The sequence below is a fragment of the Geotrypetes seraphini genome, chromosome 4, assembly GCF_902459505.1.
Source record: "Geotrypetes seraphini chromosome 4, aGeoSer1.1, whole genome shotgun sequence".
Taxonomy (NCBI): domain Eukaryota; kingdom Metazoa; phylum Chordata; class Amphibia; order Gymnophiona; family Dermophiidae; genus Geotrypetes; species Geotrypetes seraphini.
Window position 1 is genome coordinate 283,235,668 of NC_047087.1, and position 17,907 is coordinate 283,253,574.

At 43.5% G+C, this 17,907-nt stretch overlaps 1 protein-coding gene across 2 annotated transcripts in view; it reads right to left on the minus strand.

Moving 5' to 3' along the window:
* Positions 1-17,432, minus strand: part of LOC117359870 (zinc finger matrin-type protein 4-like) — a 112,736-nt gene extending 95,304 nt beyond the window's left edge. For both annotated transcript variants that reach the window (XM_033943268.1, XM_033943269.1), the window contains exon 1: positions 17,334-17,432. In XM_033943268.1, coding sequence (XP_033799159.1) covers positions 17,334-17,417 — 84 coding nt within the window. In that variant the 5' untranslated portion in view covers positions 17,418-17,432. The remainder of the gene's footprint in view (positions 1-17,333) is intronic.
* Positions 17,433-17,907: the final 475 nt, after the last annotated feature.

A 17,907-nucleotide genomic window follows, 5' to 3' on the forward strand; every position in this document is an offset into this window, starting at 1 on the left:
ATGTGAAGAAATAGATCATGGATTACACCTATTTTCAATTTCCTCCACTGTCACTGATTCTGACAACTAATTAATGACCCCTGCTTTTTTCTTGAAATCAGCTTTTAACTTAACTCGTAATTAACTCTATTTCTGCTCTCTTCCCTAAACCACCTACCTAACATGTTGAAGGAATAGGGAGCTATCTCCAGGCAGAAATGCATGTGACCCACAGACTTATCTCTTTCTAAAAACATACCGCACATGTATTGTAGAAGTAGATTCTGGGTTGCTGGGGTGGGGTGGGGAGTTCTATGACATTATTCAAGCAGGAGCCCACTATGCACAAATATACATTGCAGCTGATTAACAATGGTACAAGAACAACTGGAAGCAATACCACAGCAAAGGAGATATACACCAATAAGCTATTGGATCAATTTATTAAATGATATAAAATAACTCAATAAGATTCATGTCTCAGCCAATTATAGACAGGTGTGAATTAACCAAAGTAGCTCGATGGTAGATGAAACAATGAAAACATTGCACTAGAAATATATACCAAATGGTTAATTCATACCTGTCTATAATTGCGATTAACCCAGATTGGAATATTATTGATCAATTCTACTCTCCTGGTGCAGGAATGTAGAATCATGAAATTGTGTTGAGTCATTTTATGTCATCTAATACATTGATCCAATTATAGCTTATTGGTGTGTGTCTCCTTTGCTGTGGTATTGCTTGCAAGAACAACGGTTCCAGATACCAAGCAACTAATTACTGAGTAATTCCATTTAATTGGGTTCCATATGGTGAAATGTGCCGAGATTGCATGCAGTTTGACTCCATGACTCCTAAAGTGCACAGCTCCAGTGCTGAATCGTCCAATCATTACTGGCACCTTTCAGCCCTGTCATTTTCCCTTCTGCTGAAGCCGAGTGATTCAGCACAAAAGCTTTGAACCGTACGAAAGAGCACTTTGTGCATTACTTCATTTTTTGCCTATCAAAACCCTGCAACTTTCTGCACCACTCTAGAAATCAAAATGTAGTAAAAGTGAGCCAAGTATAGGTCAATCAAGCCATTGTGACATCACTGATAAGGCTGGCTCTTAGGCATTGGTGGAATGAGGCATTATGATGTCACAATACATGCTCTGGTTATCAGAGGCTGAAACTTTTCACACTATTTATTTATTCAATTTTCTATACTGTTTCTCTCAAGTAGAGAATGGCATGGGGACAAATTTTTCCCCATCCCTGCAGGAAATCATTTTCCCATCCCATCCCATCCCAGCGAATCCTTTTCCCGCCCCTGCCCTATTCCTGCAAGCTCCGTCCTCATCTGCACAAGCATCAAACACTTTAAAATCATGACTGTTCGAGGCTTGTGCAGTTAAGACAGAGTTTACAGGAATGGGGCAGGGAGAGGGACAGAGACAAAACTCGCAGAGATGGGATGGGGAAATTGAGTTCCTGTGGGGACAGGGAAAAATTTGTACCCGTATCATTCTCTACCATATATGCACACTTGCCCCTTATGATTAGGACCGAGGGTCTGCCTTTTCTGTGACATAACGAGTATATTCCTTCAGACTTCTTACTTCAAATACATTCCACTGTGCTTTCTTTCTCTTGAAATCGGACCGATATTATTATCTATGATGTAAATAATAGTCCATCATTTACACAGAAAAGGTTAGTAATTTGCATGTCCCACCCCTCTGCAGCCCTGAGTACACTCCTTTGCCTGGATATCCACTGAAGGATTACATTATACCGCAGGGGCTTGTGACTCCTGTTCCGAACCCTGTGTGTCTGAAGGACATTCCAGTAAAATAATCCCTTCTTTTATCTCCTGAAAAATATTTTTCTCCCTGAAACCTGGATGGAGGTGAGGAGGTCACAAGTAAGACTTATTTCTTCTTTTAATTCCTGAATAAAAGATACAAAATTTAGCTAAACGCAGGAGCTTCCTCATTCTGGAGAAAGAATACCTCTTGTTCCCACCTGGACTAGCTCTCTTCGTCCACTTTCTGGGGGGTTTTTTCCCTCCATCCTCTCCCATCACTGGCTTACACGTGCACTTATCAAATCCGGGTAGCGTGAAGGAGAGCTGTGCTGTTCGTTTGCAGCCAAGGACAGACATGAAATATTACAAACAGTTGTTGCACTGGTTGGATGGAGTTAGTGAACAGTAAAGCTTGGGTCACACTGGAGTGCGTAGGCTCTAGTACCACTACACACGGGTTCATGAACTCCATGGAAAAGAGGGCACAGGCACAGCTGCTGCTTGGCATAGTTCTACTCACTGTTCGGCTTTGACACTTCCATTGCCATTAACTGGCCGGTCAAACTCCTGTTTTTACTCGATAAGTCTGTCCAGGAGCTGAAAGGTTACACTAAATACACGGGAAAACATCCCCAATCCAACCACATGTTCAGTTTGATGTGGTTATAAGTCTCAGGCCTTCACATCCGTGGATGGCACATTGGGGGAGTAGCTTAGTGGTAGAGCATCGGGCTGGCAATCGGGGAAGTCTGGCTTAAATTCCACTGCTGCTCTTTGTGATCTTAGGCAAGTCACTTGATCCTCCATTACCTCAGGTATAAACTTAGATTGTGAGCCCTCTGGGGACAGGGAAATACCTAGTTTTACTCACCTTGATATACTACCAAAGAGGCATGATGAGCTAAATCTGTGTAGGCCCGACATTTAGGGTTACCAGACATCGGCGAAAACCTGGACATTTCCTCTTTTTAGAGGACTGTCCGGGGTCCCATCTGGAAGGCATTTGAGCATGCATGGATGACGTCGCACACATCCGTGCATGCGCCAGGCTCTCTAGACGTAACTGGAGCTTATCCGGAAAGAAGAAAGGAAGTTTGTGGGGGGCCAGGCTAGAGGCTGAACTGGGATGGGCTGGGACAGAACAGGGCGGAGCTGAAGGTGGAACTGGGTGGAGCCAGAGTGGAGTTTAGTGGGGCTGGAGGCAGAACAGGGCAGGGCCATGTCTCCGGATTTTTGCGGCCCGAGAAATGGTAACCCTATCGATATTCAGACTGTAGGAAGCAGCCCAGCTATCTCTCCTGGTCAGCAGTGAACCCAGAAATTCAATGCCAGGCCTTATCAGGTGGCCAGTATTAAATTTCTGAGGGGGGGGGGGTTTGGCCACTTTTGATATAGTTGGTTATAACAGCCAAAGATAGATCTGCTATTTATGTGGACCTATCTGGCCACTAAACTTTTAGCCAGTCAGCCAATAAATACAGGTGCTAATCGGCTATGTCACGCAATGTAGCCAGTAACTGGGCTAGCCGCTAAGCACTAATATTCAGTGGTCATCTCACGTTGGATATTGGCATTTAGCCGGCTAAGTGTTATTTAACCGGCAAGTGCAAACAGTTTTTGAAAGGCTCACATATAGGTGCAGAATAACAGGCACTGATATGTGCTGACATTTTCAGCTTTGGTTCACACGTGCACAAGAAGCTGCGCTTATCGCAAAGCCTTGCGTGCATTCCTCCAGCATAATCGCCTCCCATTTTGCCCCAGAATTTCTGCTTATAAAATTTTCCTGTAACAAACTTGCTGCATTCTGTCGACTTAGGCTAGCGCTAGAAGCCACATGTTTCAAATATCTGTGCGCAGCTCTACTGCAAGCGTCCCTGCATCAGCCTCTGGAGCTGTTCGTGCATGAGGTTTTCCCTTCCTTCTGTCACTCTCCAGCAAGCAAGAATTGGAAGAGGCCTAAGCTTGGCTGCCATCTAGTGGTTTAGAAGACACAAAACATCAATCCCAAGCTCAGCGACCCCTTTTAAAATCCAAAACAGGGGCGAACCTATTTGACAGCTAAAAATAAAGAGGACTGGAAAGAAATTGGTCCAGTCACTATTATTAAGCCATCTGGACTACTATAACATCGTTTATATTACTAGTACCAAGAAAAATAGGGCCACATTGAGACTTATGCAGAATACTGCAGTAATACATATCTATGTTCTGAAGGAGTTCGACCATATAACCCCCTTTTTATCGTGAATTGCATTGGCTTCCTGTGGAGGCTCGTATAATCTTTAAATTGGGCTGAATTTATTATAAGGTCACCTTTGGTCAGGCCCACTTTATTTAGTTGATAGATTTTCAATAGCTTCTCAAAGGAACAGTGGAAGATCTCATGTGATCACACTCTCATTTCAGGCAGCTTTCTATGATAAGGATTTCCGACATCTGTTATTTACATCTCATTCTTATGTACATTTTAGAAAACAATTTTCAAAATAGTTGGTTGATTAGATCCCCATGGTTTTCTTCCTCTGTTATTATTTAACTTTTTGTAAACCGCATTGAACTTCAAGGTTATGACGTCTAGAAACCCAATTTTATGTTATGTTATGTTTATGTTATGATGCTTTGCGATTCCCTATGTTGGTAAGTATAATGATTGTCTATTTGTCCTAAGCTATTATTTGGGATCTATCTTCTTCCTTACTTGCCTGTTAAAAGCAACCAGGAAAAATAAATATATTGGTTTGCCATTAACCCCTGCTTTTGAGTTGACCTGAATTTCTTCAGTTCCAATGGAGCCGGGAAAACACAGCAAAGTTAATGAAATTCAAAATTTCCTTTCTTCACTAACCATGGTAATGCCACCAAGCCCCACGGGACCCTCAACTCAGCCGTGTGCAGTACTGAACTCAATGTTAAATGGGGCAAAACGTCTTCCAGAAGCTGTATCCTTTAAAAGCAAATGGGCCGGCAGGAAAACAAATAAGCATCTCTCCCTATAGCCCAGCATGACCTGTTTCAGATCCTGCAAAGCTTCCTCCTTTGGTTTTCTGCACTGGGTTCAAAGTGCTTTCATTGAAAGGCCATACCTCTCCCTTCTGGACATCTTGGCCGTTCACGCTTTACAGAGAGAGAACTGGGTTCGTGGTATGACCTCCTTAGCTCTGTGAATGTGCGCAGCCGTTCTGCCTGTGCACCGAGTACGATGCATTTACTCTGTCCTGGTGGCTTACAATTTTCTATTGTGTGACAATTTAGAACAGTGGACAAAAATAACCCAGTGGGCAGCATAAGAAATATATCAAAAGGGCAGAAAGTGCAATAAAGGATTATTGTGCATCTGCAGCTGGATTCTTTACACTGGCTTGACAAAAGAATGACCTTTGTAAAGAGTTCCCATTACAAATCCTGTCACTTTATAATACCGTTTCATCAAACCAATCATGAACTGACCACGTGGTCCAAATGTATCATCCATAAACCACACAAAATTTCCACTGGTATTAAATCATGGGGCTCAAAGGTCAATAGTTATTCTCAATCGATTTTATTTTATTTTCTTTACACATCACGACCTTATCGGGGTGAAAAGCCTCAAAATTTGGAGCTGTGTGCCCAATTTAGGTTCTTTTCGTGAATGCTTCACATGCTCCTGCTCAGGTCACAGGCAAAAAAAACACCCCTGCACTTGCTGGAGCAGGTGAAATATTCGCAAAAAGAACCCAAAATTGGGTACACAGCTCCAAATTCTGAGGCTTTTCACCCCGATAAGGTAGTGACGTGTAAAGAAAATAATAAAACTAAATAAAATCAATTGAAAATAAAGATTGACCTTTGAGCCCTATGATTTAATACCAGTGGAAATTTAGTGTGGTTTGAGGACTATATAATACTGGCCATCTTCTTTTTTCCTCATAAGGATCCTTTCAGGACCCTCAACAGCCCTGTATGCTTTTAGGCCCTGATCCTATAAACAACGCCTAACTCGTAGGTGCTATTGAGTATGACTATCAAATCATCCACTAGGCGCCATTTGTAGAATTGTGCCAATCAACCTCTACGTTGCCCTAAATGCCAGTAAGTGTTGAAATATTAGGCACACTGCCATTTAGGCCAGGGTTTTCTTGGTTTAAATGAGTGCTCCTAAGTTAGACAACTACCAGCGCCTAAGTCAAACCACACCCAAATTCCGCCCACAATCGGCCCCTAACCATGCCTACTTTCTAGTAGGCGCCTACCAAGTTAGGCACCTACCAGATACATTTTTTTTAACATAATTTTTAATTAGTTTTTAATGGCACTTTTCAGTTTTCAGCCCTGATTAAGCTAATTAAAAAAATTAACCCCACCCCTTTCACAAAACCGAGATAGCAGTTTTTAGCGCAGGCCGGCGCACTGAATGCTCTGCGCTGCTCCCGGCATTCATAGAGTTGCTTTGAGCATCGGGAGCAGCACACCGTTATCACAGTTTTGAAAAAGGTGCCTAGATTGGCTAAGCGCACCAATCTAGGCATCTTTTATAGAATCAGAGCCTTAGTGCCGGGAATGTACCATTATAATGGTTTGTTTGGGGGGGGGGGTTAAATCTTTATTCATTTTAAAACATGCACAAAGTGCATACAAAAATACAACAATTGGCACCAAATAATAGCACTTATTACTAACAAATAATAATATAGACATCTTCCCCCCCCCCAACCCGGATGTCTGTAAAACTCAATAAAATGCTAATTTGCTAATGTTGAGAGGAGGTGTATCAAATTCTGCTACAGCAGTCCCTGTTGGGATGCCTGCAGTGGTTCTTCCTATCCCTATTGAAGGCAGAAAACCTTTGAATGTGTGGTGGTGGTGATAGAAGAGGATTTGGTTTGTGGTAAAGTGTGTGGATTTGCTATAAAAAAAAAGTGTGCCTATGCAAGAATCCAAGGACTGAACTGGAGAGCTGGAGTCAAAAGCTCGTGTGAGAAATAAACTGGTTAAAGGGCCTGCCTAACAAACAGGAGATCTTAGGTTTGAATCCCAGAAGTGCTTCCATTCTGTTTTGGTGCGAAGGAGTAGCCTAGTGGTTAGAGCGCCAGGTTGACAATCGGGTAAGTCTAGTTTAAATCCTGCGGCTGCTCCTTGTGACCTTGGGCACATCATTTAACCCTTCATTGCCCTAGGTACAGGCAGATCGTGGGCCCTCTAAGAAACAAGGAAATACCTAGTGGACCTGAATGTAAATCACCTTAAGATACTACTTAAGGTGGGAGCTGAAACAAAGAGGTTTGACTGCAGGAAAAAGTGTTGTTTGGAAATGTTCCCGGAGAGAGAGTCTAGGCAAAAAGAATCCCCAAGAGCGCCAACTATGATGTTTCGGTTAAAAAAGAAAATAGATACCCAGCATGCAGAAAACCTCAATTCCCAATAGACGGACAGTAATTGAAAGGGATCATAGGACTGTAGGGTTACTATATGGCTCCAGAAAAAGGATAGATTGAGACATCTGGGTTTGACTTCCATTGAAAGCACCAACCCAGATCTCAATCTATTTTTCTGGAGCACTGGAAGTAAAGCACCAGAAGTAAAGCCCAGATATCTCAATCCATCCTCCTTTTTCTGGAGCCATGCGTTAACCCCTACATAAGAGCCAACTCAGTGGGGTGCTGAGCGCCTCGCTTTGCTCTACATCAGGGGTGTCAAAGTCCCTCCTCGAGGGCCGCAATCCAGTCGGGTTTTCAGGATTTCCTCCATGAATATGCAAGAGATCTATTAGCATACAATGAAAGTAGTGCATGCAAATAGATCTCATGCATATTCATTGGGGAAATCCTGAAAACCCAACTGGATTGTGGCCCTCAAGGAAGGACTTTGACACCCCCTGCTCTACATGGTACATGTATAATTGCAGGAGGTAATTATTTTTTTTCTGTATGTTTGGGGGGGGGAGATGGAAGAGAGGGAAGTGAGGGAAAGTGGAAGCTCTATGCTAGGTAGAGTTAAGTCTAAACCTATATAATGAATTAAGGTCTTTTCTCCACAATTCTTTTTTTTTTATTGTAAACCATTTTGATCATTTTGTATTTAATGAAATATCAAATTTTAATAAACCTAAACCAACTGAACAAGTTCCTCCATTGTGTCCAGGGAGGGATAATCTGTATTTTCTTGACCACTTTGAATTTGTTAATAGAAATCATCTTACGCGGGGTTCGCAGATATTTGACTTTCTATCTATTAAGGGATGTGTTTACAAATAATTATTTTGCAGAATTCCATCTTATCAGGCCGGTATATGGGATAAACATCTTAGTAATTTTATATTAAGTTCCAACACTTATCTGGCATTTAGAAAATTGTTAAAAAACATACTGGTTTGGTAAATTTTTTGACTAATGGATTGTAATTCACTGTGAATGTCTCTGCAAACCGCACAGAAATGAGAGATAGCTGCAGTATACAAGCATATTGTTATGTTATGTATTGTGTTTATCACTCCCAACCATTTTGAAATGTTGGCACCTATTAAAGGGATCACATACACAGATGATGCAGATGGTGTATATATAACTCTGCATTATGACATTCTTAGTCTTGTTAACCATCCCTTTTTTAAAAAAATAATTCCTAGCATCCTGTTTGCTTTTTGGGCCCCTGCCACACATTGGGAGGAAGGTTTCATCGTATATCTGGATTTTCAGAAGGCGTTCGACAAAGTTCCACATGAACGACTACTTCAGAAAATTGCGAGCCATTGAATCGAGGGTGAAATACTCACATTGATTACAAACTGGCTGGAGCATAGGAAACAGAGCGTGGAGGTAAATGGACAATTCTCAGACTGGAAGAGCATCACCAGTGGGGTGCCGTAGGGCTCGGTGCTTGGACCTGTGCTCTTCAACATCTTTATAAACGATCTGGACATTGGTACGACGAGTGAGATGATTAAATTTGCGGACGATACAAAGTTATACAGAGTAGTGAAGACACAGGGGGATTGCAAAGGTCTGCAACATGACATAATCAAGCTCAAGAAATGGGCATCGACATGGCAGATGAGGTTCAATGTGGATAAGTGCAAAGTGATGCACGTCGGGAACAAAAATCTCATGCATGAATACAGGATGTCTGGGGCGGTACTTGGAGAGAACTCCCAGGAAAGGGACTTGGGAGTTCTGATCGACAAGTCCATGAAGCCACCAGCACAATGCGCTATGGCGGCAAAAAGGACGAACAGAATGCTAGGAATGATCAAGAAGGGGATCACAAACAGATCAGAGAAGGTTATCATGCCACTGTACCGGGCCATGGTGCGCCCTTACCTGGAGTACTGCATCCAGCACTGGTCGCCGTACATGAAGAAGGGCACAGTACTACTCAAAAGGGAAGAGCGACTAAAATGGTTAAGGGGATGGAGGAGTTGCCGTACAGTGAGAGATTGGAGAAGCTGGGCCTCTTCTCCCTTGAAAAGAGGAGACTGCGAAGGGACATGATCGAAACATTCAAAATACTGAAGGGAATAGACTTAGTAGATAAAGACAGAGTGTTCACCCTCTCCAAGGTAGGGAGAACGAGAGGGCACTTTCTAATGTTGAAAGGGGATAGATTCCGTACAAACGTAAGGAAATTCTTCTTCATCCAGAGAGTAGTAGAAAACTGGAACGCTCTTCTGGAGTCTGTTATAGGGGAAAACAGCCTCCAGGGTTTCAAGACAAAGTTGGACAAGTTCATACTAAACTGGTGAGACTGGACTCATTTGGAGCACTGGTCTTGACCTTGGGGCCGCCGCGTGAGCGGACTGCTGGGCAGGATGGACCATTGGTCTGACCCGGCAGCAGCAATTCTTATGTTCTTATTGTCTACGATGACACCCAGATCCTTTTCTTGGGTGCTAATCCCCAAGGTGGACCCTAGCATCCGGTAACTGTGATTCAGGTTATTCTTCCCAATGTGCATCACTTTACAGTTGTCCACATTAAATTTCATCTGCCATTTGGACATCCAGCAGGCAAACCTGAAGCCTCAAGCGTGGAAACAGGTTACATTCAGTTTTCTCCTCCGATATGGAGAAGCCAATATTGCGGGAGATAAAAATCATGCCTAGCTGGAATATGAATCTTCTGCTTGGAAGGGATAGAAGTCCAGCATTTTCCCATAGCGTAGATCTTTTCTCAACTTGTTCTAAGAACATAAGAAGTTGCCTCCACTGGGTCAGATCAGAGGTCCATCGCGCCCAGCGGTCCGCTCCCGCGGCGGCCCATCAGGCCTATGACCTGTGAAGTGTTAAAGAGACTGGGATACATACTGGCACCAGAACCAGCCATTCCAGACTTTCAACTACTATGCCAGGATGTGAATCGGAGCAGAATGGACATTACAGTGAACCCTTGATTTTCAGACCTCGTTTATCCGGACTTCGGATTTAACAGACCCCATCGGGCCTTCTGTGAATTGAAGTTCGGTCTCTCAAACAGCCGTTTCCATTTCCAGCAGCAAATTTAATCATTTTCTGCTTTCGGGAGAAAGAAGATCAGTTTTAATTGAATACGGTGGAGCAAATCTTTATACAGTGATAAAAGTGACCACCAGCATGACCCACAAGGTTTAGATCAGAGAATATTCCTGAGTGCCAAAACAGGGCTGGGTTTGGAAATGCGCAGCTGAGTAAAATAAGTTGTTTTTCAGATCAGCCATTTCGGGGACATTCGGATTTTCCAGATACTCGCATTTAACGGACACCCCTCCCCACTGAGCAGTCTGTTAAATCGAGGGTTTACTGCAATGGGTAAAATTTTCAAAGGCTTCCTGGAGAAATCACTTTCATAAAATCCAGGGTTCACACAGGTAGAACAATCATATCTGTCACAGTGGATTTTCCGCTGAGCAAAAGTGCAGGCATACGTTTGAAACGTGTACTTTCAGCCATTCTTTAAATTGGTTGGGGCAGAGATCTTTAGGTGTGCATATAATTTTCAAAACTGAATGCATGTCATGAACAGTAGAGATAACACGCGATTACATGTGTGATTTTTTACCTGCATGACCACTCAACCTGCAAACCTAGGCTGTGCAGGTATTTTGTTTAACCCTTTAATTGGCAGGTGGTGAAAACAGCTGCTTTAGGTAACTTTGATGAACGAGAGCACCGGTGCCAAGTAACAAGCATTTGGAGATGCAGATCTCCCCATAAGAAACACAAGTTGCTTCTGAACGATAATGCCAAAATAAAGAATTAAAGATCAGATTAGTTTGCACAGGTTAAAAAGTGTGCGCATACTTCATCGGTGAGACGGCATATGGGAAATGTACATCAGTGTGGCTCGGAGTGAAATTAGAATTCATCCTACATGAGCAAGCAGAGATGCTGCACGGGCTAACACAGTACCATAATTTCACGTGCCCAGATGTTAGTGCCAAGTGGCACGATGCCATTTGGAGCTCTCAGTGTGGCTGTTCTGAATACACAATTCCAAGCGCAGGTTGTAAACAGCCTGTTACAGGGCTGGGAAAAGCCCAGTCTCCTAGTCCTTGAGTGCTTGCCTGAATGCAGAAGAGCACAAAATTACGCCGTTCTTTAGGGTACTGGCATGTCTAATGCTGTGAGCAGTACAGGTGCAATGGTTTGATCACAGCCTGAAAATGACTTCAAAGGAGGAAGGCTTGTTTTCCCTGGTTTTTGCTAGAGGTACTTTTTCCCTGGTTATGATGATAGATATGACAAGATGTACCCCTATTTTAAGTATTTTATTTTGTTTTGTTTATTTACTTTTGTTATTTAGGCATTTGTAGACATGTATGTCTTAGATGCTGTGTATGTTAATTGTGAGTCGCTTTGGTTAAAATCGGATTGTAAATGTATTATTATTTATTACTGTCTCCCACCTACTCTAGTTTGCTTAGGTGCTTGCTGACCTGCCTTCTATGTGAATTTAATAGGTGACAAGGAGAAAGAGTTCCTAGAAGCTTTCAGAGCTGATCTGGGGCAGGAGGAGGAAATGCAGGGAATGGGAGATAGATTACGTTAGATAGATTGTGAGCCCACCGGGACAGAGAAGGAAAATACTTGAGTACCTGATTGTAAAAAAACGCTTAGATAACCTTGATAGGCGGTATATAAAATCCTAATAAACTTGAAACTTGGAGAACTGGGGCAACACATCCTGGCTTGCTGCTGTTCTTAATCACCAGTAACAACTATGAGGGGGGGGGGGACAGTGTTTTCAGCCTATGAGAAATTACTGTGCTGAAAACAAAGCTATTGCAGTGGCTCCACTTAGCACCCCTAATGATGGCTCAGGAGGCCCGATGGTCTTATCAATACACTCCTTCACTACAGGAGGACCTGCCTGTCAAGGGTCAGCCTTACCACCGAGTCCCTGGCCCCTTATTTCAGCCCCTACTGACTTATGCAAATCATGCCCTACAATAAGTCTCTGCACATTGCCCCAGATCCATCTGCTTCTTCCGCAGGTCACCCCCGTCGTTTCTTTTACTGACTTGTGGTGGAAGAGTATCTTAGCAAGTTGCTAAAGATAATGTAACCTTGCTTTCTTAAACGTGAGGGCAGCTACTGAAGAGAGACATCTGCCACTTGCTACTGTAGGTTGGGGGGTGGGTAGAACTATAGAGGCCAGAAGAGAAGGTGAAATGGAACAGCCAGGGAGCAAGGAAATGCTCGTATGAGGAAAGACTAAAACGGTTAGGACTCTTCAGCTTGGAAAAGAGACGGCTGAGGGGAGATAGGATTGAAGTCTACAAAATCCTGAGTGAAGTAGAATGGGTACAAGTGGATCGATTTCTCGCTCTGTCAAAAATTACAAAGACTAGGGGACACTCGATGAAGTTACTGGGAAATACTCTTAAACCCAATAGGAGATTTTTTTCACTCAGAGAATAGTTAAGCTCTGAAATGCGTTGCCAGAGGATGTGGTAACAGCAGATACGTAGCTGGTTTTAAGAAAGGTTTGGACAAATTCTTGGAGGAAAAGTCCATAGTCTGTCATCGAGAAAGACATGGAGGAAGCCACTGCTTGCCCTGTATTGGTAGCATGGAATATTGCTACATCTTGGGTTTTAGCCAGGTTTTAGTGACCTGGATTGGCCACCGTGAAAACGAGCTACTGGGCTTGATGGACCCTTGGTCTGATGCAGTAAGGCTATTCTTATGTTCTTAAAATGCTGCGATACCTGCTTCTTGAACCACATTGTCACTTCAAGTACTAGGTGTGGCTCTTTCTCATTATGGTGTCTAAAATGCCTCTCCTGGGTCCAAACTAGAGAATGACATGGGGACAAATTTGTCCCTGTCCCCGCAGGAACTCAATTTCTCCATCCCGTCCTCGTGAGTTTTGTCCCTGTCCATGTCCCTGCCCCATTCATGTTAGCTCTACCTTAACTGCACAAGCCTCAAACACTTATGATTTGAAAGTGTTTGAGGCTTGTGCAGATGAGGACGGAGCTTAAGCATTGGTGGAATGAGGCATTATGACATCACAGTCTGAGCTCTAGAATGTTGCTACTTATGATTTTAAAGTGCTTGAGGCTTGTGCAGATGAGGACGGAGCTTAGGCATTGGTGGAATGAGGTATTATGACATCACAATCTGAGCTCTAGAATGTTGCTACTTATGATTTTAAAGTGCTTGAGGCTTGTGCAGATGAGGACGGAGCTTAGGCATTGGTGGAATGAGGTATTATGACATCACAATCTGAGCTCTAGAATGTTGCTACTTATGATTTTAAAGTGCTTGAGGCTTGTGCAGATGAGGCTAGAGCTTGCAGGAATGGGGCAGGGACAGGAAAAGAACTTGCCGGGATGAGAAAATGAGTTCCCGCAGGGACGGGGAAAAATTTGTCCCCGTGTCATTCTCTAGTCCAAACACTTCCATTCTGGGTCTGAGTGAAGGAGTCTCAGGAGTGTTCCCTTACTATTCTCCACTGGTAATTTCATCGCAGCCACGCTGAAATGTCCTGCATTGAAATGGCTGTGATGAATCGGCCTCTTCTTTGAAAACTTGGCCTGTCTGTAGACCTCGAGAACCAGAATTGAGTTGCCCTGGTTTAAGTAATACTGTCCAACCTCAGCAAATAAGAGACTATTTCAGAGTGACATATTAGTAAAGTCAGCTAGAATACCCATATCTGATGAGATACAGGGGAAACTTCATACACCTGGGCCTTGGGAAAATATCTCTTCCCACAAGAGAGAACCTGACCCCTTGGAGAAGGCAACCACTCTATGTGGAACACTTTTCCAGGCCAGACCACTGCATCACTGACCTCACTCAAACCTGCCCAAGAACCAAAAGCATTTGAAATTAAGATGATCAAATAAGTTTAATTAAATCCAAGGACAGTGAATAAGGATATTGGTTTCTGCACTCACTACCAGATACAGTCGTCTGACTTTCTTACTCCTCTGCAAATGCTTCACATCACCCCAGGCCATCTTTTCCTTGTACACATTTTTACAATTTTTTGGGGAAAACAAACACCACCACGTATAATCTACTTGTCTATTTGGGCAATAGCCTGCTTTTCTCTTTCTGCTCTGACCTGATAAAAGAAGCATAGTTCTAGAAAGTTGATTCACAAATGCATCGGGCTTGACTTGTGGTTTTCCTGCTGTGACACATCGGACAGATAAGACTCACCTGTACGACACTGCAAAGGGAACCACTGAAGGGGAGAGGGTGGTCCGCTGATGGTGCACTATTCAGTCCTTTCTTCCCCCCCCCCCCCCAAGCATATATGTATATGTATAAGATGGCTTATCTTTTCTCTCTCAAAACTGCCCACTCACCCCCACACCCACCCTGTTCCTAGATCGGGCAGGAGGGACTGGAGAGAGAGCAGGACCTTGCATTCCAGCCAGGACTGGGAGAGTATGAAGAGGGAACATGGATTTTAGGTACCTGGCTCCATGCATCCCTCAGGCAGATTACAAGGAAATACTTTTAAAACCAATAGGGAGAAATATTTTTTCATTCAAAGAATAGTTAAGCTCTGCAACATATTGCTGGAGGATGTGGATATATGGATTTTAAAAAAGATTTGGACAAATTCCTGGAAGAAAAGTCCATAGTCTGCTATTGAGGCAGACATGGGGGAAGCTACTGCTTGCCCTGGGATCGATAGCATGGAATTTTGCTACTATTTGGGTTTCTGCTGGGTGCTTCTGACCTGGATTGGCCACTGTGGAAACAGGATACTGTGCTAGACGGACCATTGTTCTGACCCAGTATAGCTATTCTTATGTTCAGATGTGGCCTTTATAAAAAAAAGTGTAAGCTTGCTGACTGTGTGAAATTTTGAATGAAAAAACTTCTCAATGTTTGGGTTAGGTATTTGTTGTACCCTGGGCAGCTAAGTTTATTGCCCCCCCCCCCATCATAATATAAATGCATTTTAAAATGCCCACAAATGGAGCCCTGCACAGTTCTGATTGCACAGGTAAAGGGCAGAGGAGGAAAGTAGCAGGTGAAAAAGCACAGGATATAAAATAAGAACTTTTCCCTCTTAAACCTATAACTCCAAGGCAGAGAACAACAAATGCTTCTCTGAAGCAACCCTACCCCCTAATGTACTTCCCCTACCTCTTCCCTGCCCCGTTTTTATTTTATTTTCTATCTTGTATTTTCACTTTCCCTCCCTCCCCCTTTCCTTTTGTTTCCATAAGTCTCATAGTTTAGTCTATCCCCTAATTATTTTAAATTTTTATCTTAATTCATTTGTTCCTAATGCTAATTAGTATTGTAAACCATCTACTGTAGACATCCCTTGATAGATGGTATATCGAGAACTGAATAAACTTGGAGAGAAAAATACAGACTTCTATGGACAGCAGTGGTTCTGGTCCCATTATCCCCTAGTTTCTGCCAGCAGCAACTTAAAGAAAAAAAAAATCTGCCTTAAAACCTCAAAGGGCCTCTCCTAAATACCATTTGTTTATGTTTTACTGAAGCCCTGATCCCACACTGCCCCTTGTGACCTTGAGCAAGTCACTTAATCCTCCACTGCCCCAGGTATGGGAAAAATGCTTAAGTACCTGATTGTAAACAGCTTAATACACCACCCAAGAGTTATATAAAACCCCCAATCCCTTCCCTTCCCCTCTAAACTAGCTCGTTATGACAACCTGGCTGACAAAAACTGGCTACAACTTGGTTTTTGGCCATTATTTATATGTATGTAAATGGACAAACAGGGCAACCTGAATAGATCACCCAGAAATTAGCTGAGAAAAGCAGTCTGAAAGGCAGCCAGACAGAACCAGTAGGGTTTTAAGCACACTTTTTGCTCTTCATTTTATAAAGTGATTTTGTCACCTCAAACTAAGGAGAGCAACATATAAATCAATGTAATTCCTCCTCCTGCTCTTTAAATCCTGACACATTTGAGGTCTGTTCGCTTGTCCCCACATAAAGTAGATCTTTAATTTAATCTGAATGCTTATAGACCACTTCAGGGTTCTGAGCGGTTTACAAAAGACAATTATTGAACAAATACAATTAAATGCAATCAGTAAAATTAACACTCTGCTCTTCCTACAGCTTCTTCTTGCTGTAGCCCAAATACATTTAAAAAAATAACTTAAGAACATAAGAATTGCCATACTGGGACAGAGGAAAGGTCCATCAAGCCCAGTATCCTGTTTCTAACAGTGGCCAACCCAGGTCCCAAGCACCTAGCAAGATCCCAAGTAGGAAAAACAGATTTTGTGCTGCTTATCCTAGGAATAAACAGTGGATTTTCCCAAGTCATCTTGGGTTTCTCTTTTAGGAGAATATCCCAAGCCTTTTTTTTTTTTTTAAACCCCGCTATGCTAACTGATTTTTTCACCACATTCTCCAGCACGGAATTCCAGAGTTTCATTACACGTCGTGTGAAGAAATATTTTCTCCGGTTTGTTTTTAAATCTACCACTTAGCTTCATCGCTTCAAGAAACGCTTTAAAGTTATACGACGGCTGCTGCTACAACACAACCCCTCGGTTAGACAGACTTTATAACAAGTCTGTAGTAAAGTACTGTATATACATATGCATAGCACCAGCAAGGTGAGAGGTGAAGGGCAGAGCCCACCATTGGCCATGAGAAAAAGGTGGCACTCGGCTCGCCCCTGACGGGACACTTGACTTAGTGATAGCATCGTGTGTCCGAGTGCCTACATTAAATTAGTCCAATCCGTAGGCATCGCCTTAGAGTTCCGGTGCCCTCTCTAGAGGCCCCGCGGGGCAGCCGCGCTACTTCAACTAAGGTTCCCCCCTCAGTGCACACAAAGGATGCGCGGCGAGGGCGGACCGAGTTTGCCATGCGACGCTCCCCTTCGCCGATAAACGCAAAGACTCAACGCGGTCCTGAACCAAAGAATAAAACTTCTGCCCCTCCCCCGGGCCAGCCGCAGGCGCGAGCACAAAAGCGCTCGCGCTAGAAAAAAAAAGAGACGCACGGGTGCAAAGCAATGGGGAGCGACTGGATCCATTCCCGCCTCTTTTTTCCCCCCCCTCAGCCTAGAAGATCGTCCGTTTTTGCAAATAGCCGACCCGGCCCGGAAGTTAACCTGTTCGCAGCCCAAACTCACCTTCAGGAGCGCCGCGATTCTTGGAAGCTCTCCCTCCAGGCTGTCGGGCTTTCTGAAGCTGCACCGCCTCCCGTCCCTCTCCATCGCCGAACGCCCTTCGTTGCTCTCCCCTCCCCCTCCCCAGCTCCCTGTGAGTGCTGCTAGATTTTTTTTCTTCTTCTTCTTCTTGAAAGAAGGAGGAAGAGATCCCGAAGCTCTCTAGCTTGCTCTTTGGGCTCTGGGCCGAACACTGTCAAATGACTCTCCGGACACTGGCACAGTTGGAGGGAATCTGGGCAACCTGGTGGGCAGAAATCGCGCTGGTCTGGCAAATACAGTAACAAAACAAAAAAGTACTGATCAACTGCTGTTAATACATGTGTGTGTGGGGGGGGGGGGGGAAGGTTAAAATGCCCAGCAGGGAGAGTTTGTAAAATCCCCATCTGGACGAAGTCTAAAGAGATGAACCGAAAAATGGAAGAAAACAAAAAGAAGGGAACTCGAATTTTGGCCACGCCAATACAAAAATTTTACTATATCCTTCAAGGGGGTAATATTTAAGATTAAGTTGTAGTGGACCCTGAATGTGTATGAA